This window comes from Numida meleagris, chromosome 1, assembly GCF_002078875.1.
Source record: "Numida meleagris isolate 19003 breed g44 Domestic line chromosome 1, NumMel1.0, whole genome shotgun sequence".
Classification (NCBI taxonomy): domain Eukaryota; kingdom Metazoa; phylum Chordata; class Aves; order Galliformes; family Numididae; genus Numida; species Numida meleagris.
In genome coordinates, this window is record NC_034409.1 from 35,950,327 (window position 1) to 35,961,213 (window position 10,887).

The 10,887-nt window shown below is 45.4% G+C and overlaps 1 protein-coding gene across 1 annotated transcript; it reads left to right on the plus strand.

The window, feature by feature from the left end:
* LOC110392329 (cathepsin E-A-like) lies at positions 605-8,903 on the plus strand. Its single transcript, XM_021384479.1, has 9 exons — positions 605-660; positions 822-999; positions 2,554-2,671; positions 3,140-3,258; positions 3,368-3,567; positions 4,241-4,363; positions 4,985-5,129; positions 7,710-7,808; positions 7,885-8,903. Exons 1-9 carry the CDS (start codon positions 605-607, stop codon positions 8,059-8,061), a joined length of 1,215 nt encoding a protein of 404 aa, XP_021240154.1. The 3' UTR covers positions 8,062-8,903.

Below are 10,887 nucleotides of genomic sequence, written 5' to 3' on the forward strand. Positions count from 1 at the left end.
TATTGCTTTGTCAGCTTTTTTACTTTTAAGACTCATTTATAGTTTTTTGGAGTGGCAATTGTAATTATATCTGGACTGGAGCTCTCGTGTAAATAGGGGATTAATCTTCAGTTGTTAGAGGATGGCTTCTCACCAGCCAACCAAGCGCACATGTGCTCAGTCCTGCTACAAGTAGAAGTGAGTCGGTTGTGTGTTCTGTCTTCTCTCTCTGCCTTGGACACTCCTGGCCTTCTTGTCATTAAAGCAGGTTTGAAAAATAGCTTATGCAGAGGGGGGCAGGCAGCTCCTTGGGCTGCCTTCTCTCTCCCATGCTAACAGGAGCCAAGATTCCCCCATTTGCTATAATTACGTGAAAGATACTAAGGATTGCCAGTAAATATATTTTTGGTCTAGACTGTGCCCTGGCTATCTGTTCCCAGCTTCTCTGGGCACCAATATTTGCTTAATCCAGTGGTTGCTCTGAGAACAAATCCCTCCGCTTGCTGCCAGAGCTCTGACCTCCTCTGATTGATTGACCTGGCGAGCAGCTCCCTGCTCACAGTGGGGTATAAAAAAGGGACTTCAGAGGAAATGAGTGTTGTTGGATTCGGGGCCAGCTGAAGCCATGAAGGCCATACTGCTGGCTGTGGTTTACATCCCCTTCACTGTGGCCTTGCAACGGTAAGAGTGTGCTAGGCCTCCCTGGCTCCTCCTGTTCCAGCTGGCTCCTGGCATGACAGTTATTATTGCTACTCGGTCTCCCAAAAATTACAAAGAAAAGCGTACATGGACTCTAGAAAGGAGATCCAGGTAGCTTTCATGTAGTTCTTTTATTTGTGTAGAGTCCCACTCGTTCGATTCAAATCTATCAAGACACAACTTAAAGAAAAGGGAGAACTGGAGGAATTCTGGAGGAATCACCACCCTGACATTTTTGCCCGGAGGCACCTGTATTGCTTCCCTCCAGATCTTACTTTGTCGGTAGGAACTGCTTCAGAAAGGCTGTACGACTACATGAACGTAAGTATGGTTATGGTAATGCAACCATATGGGCTCTCTTCTATTGAAGGCAGATTTTTTCCCCTAGCACTCTTGAAATAGAGTCTCTCCATTATGGGACTCGAGATGGGAGGCTCCTTGTAAATATTAGATTATCAAAATTAGTTTAATGGCCTGCAAAATAGAACAAGTATAGATAGAGGTTAACATGGGACCTTAACAAAAAACCGGTATAATCTATCAGTGGTTTATGGATGAGTGGATGAGTTTAATTTTTGTACAGATCTGTTTTGGCCTTCAACAAGTCTTCAAACAAATGTGGAAGGTTTGCCTCTATCAGTCTTGGGTGAGGACCGAGCAGAATCTGATTAGTTCAGATTGATCAGAATCTTGGATGTTTACATATTGTAACAGATCCCCAAGATCTCATTTATTTCATCAGTTGGAGTCATAGATCAGTGATAACAAGGGCCCAAGTAGAGTTTTTATTCTTTTGCTTTATCTGCTGAGCCTAATGTGTGTTACATATTTGAGACTGATCTGGGTCTCTACACTGAGAAAGGAAAAACCTGAGTTTCATTGGATCTGAGACAAATAAGTGAGCAGGTCAACCATTCCGTAAACTGTCGCTCTTGGTTTTAGCATTTTGTCCATTTTGTTGGTCTGTTTTCTGCTTTCTTTGGTTCATCAGTTATGTTTGTCTAAAGAAAAGCGAAGTTGCAGAAATGCTGTGAAGGCTGCTGTGGACAGTGGGGGGAAGGTGAATTATTCAGAAGAGCTTTCTGAAATTCGAGGCTTATGAAGAAGTCTCCAGATAAGCTGGAGATGTAAGTGAAGAAGAACAAAGGCAGAAAGTTTTCAGCCTGCTCTTAGACTTATCAAAATAACAAAACAAAAGCCACTTCCCCAGCATATCCGGCTTGCATCTGTAACACTTTTTGTGAGGGGTTTTTGCAAGTTGGTGGGAGTTTTTTTCTTTTGTCTTTCTTTTTTGACCAGAGTGACAAAGAGCTGCCTCAGTTTATAGGTTAATCAGTACAGGGTTGTTTGATACGGAAAGGGACAACTCTCTGCTGTACAGCTGGATATTCTATTACATAGCACTCATGCTTGCATTATGGTTATCTTGTTCAGACTGTAAACCCTGGGGTCACAAACTCTATTCAGTGTATTAATTAACAAGCATACACGTGAAGATACATATTCAAATATTTTTGTTGTTACAAAAGACTTGTGCCTTTGAGTTCCAGAAATACTTCATCCTATAAATAGGTCTCTTAATGCTAAAGAGCTCTTTCATGGCCAGATACAGGCACTCAGAAAATTGCATGCTGTGTGTTGATAAGCTCTTCACTTTGGCAATCATGTGTCCACAGATATCTCTATCTTCAGCTGATGCCCAAGGACGGTCAGTGGTTCCTTTAACCACTGGATGAACTTTACTCAGTACATCAGACACAATCTGTGGAACAGAATTTGTTTCTGACTTGCACATAGCTGCTCATTGCAATAGGCCCAAAGGAAATCACCGGCTCACTACCTTGGCAGTGGGGCTGACCTGGTTGTCCTCCCCAGGCACAATACTACGGAGTCATCAGCGTTGGCACGCCACCTCAGAGCTTCACCGTGGTCTTTGACACCGGCTCCTCCAATTTTTGGGTCCCTTCTGTTTATTGCATCAGTGAAGCGTGCAGTAAGAAACCTTCCTGTTCCTTGTGCTCTCAACATCCTGGGTAAATTTGCCGCAGCCAAGCACGGATCTAACTGGCATTTGATTTTCTAATAATGTCATGTGTGGGCAAAATTCGGAAAGGGCCAAGGTGTTGCCCTCTGAAATTGTGAGGGATTTGTGAGGAGGGAGGGCCTGGAGTAGCCCTGAAGCCTTGCTGGCCTGCTCCTCCCTGTGCTGGCAGCAGCTAGGGTGGGCAGTGTCAAGCAGAAGGCATGAAAAAGGACCCGGGGAGTTACAAACCAAAAATAACCTCCGAGATATCCTGAGAGCAGAAAAATGGGGTGTCTGCGGGGGAACAGTGCCTCCTTTGATGACTTCTTCATACAGAAAGTCAAAGCTGCCTTGCTGGCATGGCGGCCAGTTCTATATGGGGAGCAGGTGAATGGCTTGGCCTTCTCTTGGGGTGCAGGTGTGGTCTGTTTTGTGCAGGGGTGCACCAGAGGTTCAAGTCCTTTCTGTCAGACTCATACGAGCACGGTGGGGAACCCTTCTCCCTGCACTATGGCACCGGGCAGCTTCTGGGCATTGCAGCCAAGGACACGCTGCAGGTGAGCCTCCGGCTGGGTGGGGCCTTGGATATTTAGTCTGAAACATGCCTAATTCATTGGCACTGATGGTGTCTTTCCTTTCACCGCTTCTTTTTCTCCTACTGAACAGATCAGTAACATCTCCATCAAGGGACAGGACTTTGGCGAGTCAGTGTTTGAGCCAGGAATGACCTTCGCCCTTGCCCATTTTGACGGCATACTGGGCCTGGGCTACCCCTCCCTAGTAGTGGGCAACGCTCTGCCCGTGTTTGACAGCATCATGAAGCAGAAGCTGGTGGAGGAGCCAGTCTTCTCCTTCTACCTGAAGCGGTCAGTCCTAACAGCGCCAGGGCCAAGCAAGACACAAATGCACTTTAGTTCTTGATAGAGACAATGGAGCATCTGTGTAAATCTTCAATTCCAGAAAGTAATTTCCCCCATTTCATTGATTTTTTTTTCCAGTTTTCCACAGGGAAAAAATGGAGTGAAAAAGAAAATTGTGTTGGAGTGGGGGGGGACCACCAGTTTTTGGACAGACTGTTGTTGTTGTAGCTGGTCATGGACAAAAGAAGAGCTCCTAACTCAGACTTGAAGTGTCCTGAGCTGCTGGGGCTTTCCCTCTCATCAATGGAGATGAACAGAAATGCAATGCTACACCCAAGTGGCTGCATTTCAGAAGATAAATGTTGCTCTCTAATATGAACCTAACTGTAACTCCACTAATTTGTCTAGATTTAATTCTGAGGGGAGAGTGCAACTGGCTGAACATGTTCCTAGGGCCTGCTATCAGCCCTCGGCAACTCACAGTACATTTTCTCAGAGAGTGCTTGAAGGTTCTGAATTGGGTTCAGTTACGTTCAGTTCCAACTCAGAAATAATCAGGGTCAGCCAACCATGCTTGAATTTAGAAAGGACTGTGGTTTATCTTCTCCTTTTAAGACTGATCTAGTTTTTGTACTCCAACATACTCCCATGCCTCTGCTGATGTATGCTCTGCTTCCAGGGGAGACGACACTGAGAATGGTGGTGAGCTGATCCTGGGAGGCATAGACCACTCCCTCTATAAAGGCTCAATTCACTGGGTCCCAGTCACTGAGAAAAGCTACTGGCAGATACATCTGAACAAGTATGTATGCACTATGTGGTGAAATTCACCTCCACAGGTAAAGCCCACAGAGGCAGAAACATTCAGCAGTGCAGATGAAGGAGGTTGTAGCGTTTCCCCTTTGTGGGCCTCAAGGAGGAGGTTTGCCAGGACAAGTCTGAAGACTATCAGCTCTCCGAATCTGCTGTGACACAGATGGCTGGTTTCTGTGACGGCATTTTAAAATGCTTTAATATGGTTCAAAAATGGTCAAACTACCTCATGGAAGTGGCTAAGGCACCAAGGAACTGAATCCAGCCCCAGGTCTTGCTCCAATCTTTCTTTTGAACCTTGGTTAAAGTTGTTCATGTCTCTTTGTTTGTACTGCATAAAACCGATGAAGACCCAATGAGGACATTCATCAGCAAATGACTGAGGCTGCAGGAGTCCTGGGAGAAAAGCGGGTTCACTTGTAGGTCTTCCTAGTGCTGCTTCTTTTCGTTTCTCATTTTTTAAAGACATTCTTGTATTTTCAGACTGGGAAAGCTTGGCAGCCAGTTCTTCAGATTGTGCCCTGACTTGGAAGTCAGATAGCGATGGTGTATTGCTTCAGACACAGTGTATATACCATTTGTTTAAAGATTCCTTGTTTTCCACTTGCAGTATAAAGATCCAGGGCCGGGTGGCATTTTGCTCCCATGGCTGTGAAGCCATTGTTGATTCTGGCACCTCTCTTATCACCGGTCCCTCATCACAAATCAGAAGATTACAGGAATATATTGGGGCAAGTCCATCGCGTTCTGGAGAGGTAATAACTATGCAACCTGAAAGCAGTCAGAGAAACAGAAGCTGGTATTTGGTGCAAAGAGCTTATAGGGTGGGAAAAAAAAAAAGAAAATATCCAAAATAATGGCTCAGAAAGATCTCAGAGAAAGCCTCATCTTTAGGGCAATACTGAACTCAGAGCTGTGCTGGTTTTGATGTATCTGCCTTCTGACCCAGCCTTCCTCCCAGTGTCTACCTCCTCTCCAGTTCTCTTCAGTGATGGTGTATAAGGAAACAGTGGGGGCATCTGTTTAAGTACTGCTCATTTTTTTCCAAAAGGTAATTTTCTTTTGGAAAATCAGAGTAGTACTACCTTGCCAAGTCCCCAGCTATAGCTGTGGGCTCCCCAGAGCTGGAAGGAGTTGATGGCCATCCCAGCCAACATTAGAAAGAAATGGCAATGGAATGTTAGTTCCCTTAATTGCCAATAAGAAATAGTAATGTGTTAATTACAGCCCCAAGTGGCTCTGCTGGTAGGCCTCCCACTGCCTGCTCTGTCTTCAGAGCAGGAGGCTTCATGCTAGGGCTCCTGGGAGGGACACGTCCAGGTTGCTCGCAACGTTGGCTCTGGGTAGATGAACCCCAGGAGTACAGGACAGACCTCACTGCCTCTTGCTCTCCCTGCCTAATGCTTTTCTTGTGTTTCCTCATCGTTTGATATCTCTTCCCTCTTCCATCTTGCATCCCCCTTCCTGATGCCAGCCAGCACTCCCCCTCCTCACTGCTGTTCCTCCAAGGAGCACCTCCACCTCCTCCAGTCAGCTGAGGTGGCTGGGATTTGTTGCTTCATGTCCTCTCTGGCCGCAAAGCTGCACTCCTGGTTCCCCACACTTCTCTCTGGGGGTTACACAGGCTGAGGCTGCTGGAGGTTGGGCTGGTCGCTGCCCTCTCAGCAGGGATGTCTCTCTACTGCCCTTTGTACCTGAGACAGTGATCCTGCAATGGCTAATTTGACCCAGCTCCAGAAAGGGGTCAGCTTATTTTTCCATGCATTATTGCTGACCTTCGGCTGACTCCCACAGTCAATTTCTACCCTGCCACACACCAGTACTGCAAGTAAAGCTGCTGCCTGCAGTTCTGGGTGACTCCATAGTTGTCTTGATCATGACTCAACTCTGCACTTTGGAGAGAATTAAGTGTTACTTTTGCCCTATGTGTGAAGCAAAGTTCAGAGAGAAAGCGAGCTTTAATCTGCCTCCCTTTGGGAGGGGGAGACCTGGAGGTGCTTCTGTGTGACTGATGAGGCTTCTGGCTTCTTTTTCAGTTAAACCTTACATTTAGTTTTCATTAAAGTTTTCAGACACATGTTAAAGAGTTTGTTTTGATAACAGGTTTTTTTTATGACGGTACATGCTCATGGATGTAGATGAAATACCTATTTTCAAAGTAGTTACATTGATAAAATATGAACAAGCATATTGTTTCAGCATAAGGCTATTTATTCCAGTGCTGACTGGAATTCTGTACAAACAAATCTGAAAGACATTCTTTATGTCACTGTTTTTTTTTTTAACACAGGCAGGCTGAGTGCGTTGGCTCAATTTTATCCTGGTGTAAGTGGGTGCATCCATCAGTGATTTTACCATAACTTCTATCTCTTTAGAGAAAGGATTAATTTGCTCTGGATGTACTGATGATATAAATGAATTATGTTTTTCTTCTCATATCCTGCAAATCACTATGCTGGCTCTGTTACCCTTACCTTCTCTATCCCATGGTTTATCTTGCTCTAATGGCATGACACCTGCTTGGTATACAAAAGATTTAGGGCGCTGTTTTGATTATGCTGATTTAACAACAGCAAAAATAGCATCTTCCTTGTGGGAAGGCCCTAACACAATGACTTCAAATGCTACAGTTGCCTCAAAGATCCCTCTGGGCTTGGAGCATCCTGCAGTGCTATTTCACACGCCGGTTGGTTGGTGAAATAGCTGGGAGGCCAGGAAACGATCTGCTGGGTTACTGTAAGCAAATGCATTATTTATAGAAATTAATGGACATGCCAGTGTTTAGTCCTGTTCTTCAAATCCCACTCCAGGGCAGGGCAACATAGAAATGTATGATCGTATAAACATATAAAGTGCTGTGTTCCTCTTGAGCTTTCTGAATGGGTCCCTTTTTTTTCCTAAAACGGTGATGTTACCTTCAGTTACGCACTGCATGGGCTGGAGGCAGCTCCAGGACCCCACCACAGCCTGGCACCTGGAGGGGTTCTGCTCAGCACACCTTGCTTCTCTCTTCTTCCTCGTGGGTCGCAAATTTGGTTTTGTATATGGGGGACATCAGAATGCCCCCGCACCTTGTCCCTTTGGGGCTTGCAATGCTTTTCAAAGTCCCTGGGGGCTTTGGTGCAGGGGGGCTGCTAGGCTGCTATGACCCAGTTTGTGACCTGCAAAGTGTGGCACCTGCAGGCAGTGCTGGGCCATGAGTCAGCCCAATGTTGTTCCTCTGCAGTAAATTCACCATTAGCTGTGTCAAAAAGCTTGAATGCAAAGGACAGTATTTTAAAAAAGGCAAATCAATCACATTCCAACATTGGAATGTGATTGTGTATTGCGTACAGTTTCTTGTAGACTGCAGAAGACTGTCCAGCTTGCCCCACATCAGCTTCACCATCGGGCACCATGAGTACAAGCTGACAGCAGAGCAATACGTCGTGAAGGTGCGTGTCTTCCTGGCTCTCGGCTCCTGGTCAGGGCCAGAAGAGCCACTGCGAGGAGATGTTCCTTCTCTTCCAGGAGTCCATCGATGACCAAACCTTCTGCATGAGCGGCTTCCAGTCTCTTGACATCCCAACTCGCAGTGGTCCGCTCTGGATTTTAGGAGATGTCTTTATGTCTGCCTTTTACTGCATTTTTGACCGTGGGAATGACAGAGTGGGATTTGCAAAATCTGCTCATAGGGACGATTATTAGTGAATTGTAATAGCATTCATTCTGCATCAGCATGAATGCTGATATAATGATTTTGAGCAGACCTGTGAAAAAGGACTAAAGGTGAAATTCTGAACCAGAATGCAGACCTCCTCCTCAAGTTTTAAGTGCTCGGGGCAATCCTTGTCCCAAGGATTCAGTTCAGTTCAATTTCTACTTACTTACAACTGGGATACATGTCCTTTCTGTATAACTGGTGAGCACCACAGCTCTCTGGATGAAAAGAGCTCATCTCAGCATGTTGTGTAGCTCTGCAAGAGAGCAGGGAGGACGAAAATGCTGAACAGCACAAGACTGATGATATAGCAGTTAGAAATGTGTGAAGCTAATCCCAGTCTGGTTTGTTTGTACCCCTTTTTTATTCCTGTGTGCCATTTCCATCTCATTTCCCACTGACTTCATTTTCTTCTTTATGTTCTTGTTTTGGCAACCTTCTCTCCTTACTGCTATGTACATTCTGCTGGGTTTGTTCCAACCAATTCTTATGAAGAGGAGTTGGACTGACCCCTGGGTGACCCCCACGCTTTCTCCCACTCTTCCTTGCAGACAGCTTACAGCTCTCTCAAACCTGCTCTTCCCCTAGGTTTGCTCTCTTGACTTTTTACTTCTCCTCCTCTGGGCCTGGGTGTTCAATGTCACTTGATTCTGACCTTCCGGGTTCAGACAGCTGGGAGTAGTATCTATCTGCATTGCAAATACCAGACTGCAGTCTGCACCAGGGGAGTTGTCGAGCTTTCTGCAGCTGATTGAGCCAAAGAAGATTTACCTATATGATACCTGCTGGAATATTTGTTTTGATTGTTAAAACCAGTGCTGCCTCTGTACATGTGAATAAAACTTAACCAAATGAAATCTGCTTTGGACTCAACGTTGCCTTGGATTTTGTTTCCTTACAGTGGCTCCTGCCATGCCAGGGCCACCTGCTCTGAGGGGGGTTGAGAGGGTCGGCTGCAATTAAATGTACAGCTTGCTTGGCAGCCTGGAGGGGAGAGATAGGACACGCTTGTGCCTCTTCTCTCCCTAAAGCTGAAATACCTGTGTGTGGAAAGCTTCTAGTGAGGCTAATGAGAAAAGCCATGACTTGAAGGCCTGTATCTGAAGGATCAAATCCTCTCCATCAGGTCCAAATGGTGTGCTATCTCCCACCTCCCCTCACAGCTGGGCCTAATGTGAGGTGGGGCCAGGATGGAGGCAACAGTGGTGGTAGATATGGATAGGATTGACCCGTGGTGGTGTTGGAGCAGTCTCAGCACCAGGCATCAGGCACAGCCTTGGTAACACGGGCTGGGACTAGCTGAGCAGAGCCCATGGCCTGAGCACAGCTGTGGGGCACTGGGAACCCACCCAGCTTTGGTGTCCCTGGGTCCCATGACTGACAGCCATGAGGAGCTGTCTGGATGAGCTCTGCACACAGTCAGCACAATCCCAGCACAGTCAGCTGGGGTCTTGGCAGGGTTACCATCATGGGTCTGAGATTTAAGGTTTCAGCTGTAAGACTCATTATGTATTCACAAAGTGAGGTGGTTTGTGTGTAGGTATCTTGGAGGTGCTGATTTTGCCTCCAGATATGAAATACTTTCTCTCTCTGGTATGTGTTTTCACAACTCTATATTTGCAACTGCATTGTGTTGGACTTTTGATACCACAGCTATCAGCCTACAGCGACAGCAACTCATCTGCCATTTCTTTCTTTTTGTGGGAAAGTTTAAACTGTATGAAGTTATCACTTCTTTCATGCTTCCCTTGCCTTATTTCCTCCTTGTGCATATCATTCTTAAAGAAGAATGGCCATAAGAAAACTTCGTTGTTTGGAAAACATATTTTTGGTCATAAACCAAGGCAAGAAAGCATCTACAAAGAAGTATCACTCATTTAACAGCAGCCAGTATTTTTGTTTTTCCTGTTATGCAGTTGACTTACCATTCTGATACATTTCTGTTATTTCCAAAATGCATATATATTTCTTGAATGGGAGATTGCAGGAAGAATTAGAGATCTGCTGTTTATGACTGAGGATTTTAAAGGCGGTGGGATGTGTCCCTGCAGCACACTGACATCTTGGCTCTGTGAATCCTGTCATGGAGTGTGAACACATCTTAGAAATATGTGGAAAATCAGGATGAACATTCAGGGACTGTCCCTCTCTTTATTCTGATGCATCTCATCCTATTTGACATCACCTGATAGGGAAGGAGTAGATAAATACGGCAGAACACCACCTCGCTCCCATCATTTCCTCAGTCTTTTCAAGCTTTGCCCACTTTTGTAGGTCTGCCTCTCTGTTCCAGGTAGACATCAAGCTGACTTGCATGGTAGTTCAAATCTCTGCCAGAAGTGTTTCTTGACAGTTCAGTACAGTCAAGACACCTGTGTTTCTCAAAATGCCTTTATTCATGCAATAATTCTACATTCTTTAGACCAGTGAACGTGAATTGTTGGGGTTGCTGAAATAGTCCATTTACTATGCTAAGGCAAATACTTTACCAGAAGAAGTGCCGAAGGGAGCACATCATCCCAAAAGACAATTCAATATAAAGTCAGAGCCTGCAGATGTTTGCAACAGTGAGATAGACTAAATGCGAGGAAATTTTTCTGATAATTCATCCCAGCACTAGTTTCTTTGCGAGCTAATGAATGGAATATTATAACTAACCTGGGGCTGGCCTGCTGCGTGTGAAATACTATTTGTTTACTGCATGATAGACCGTGGGACTTCAGAACTGTCATTCCTAAGCTAACATCTTTCAGTATCTAATAGATGCCTCTGTGGGACTTAACTGAAGCTTAACCACCCAGTGGCTACTGTAT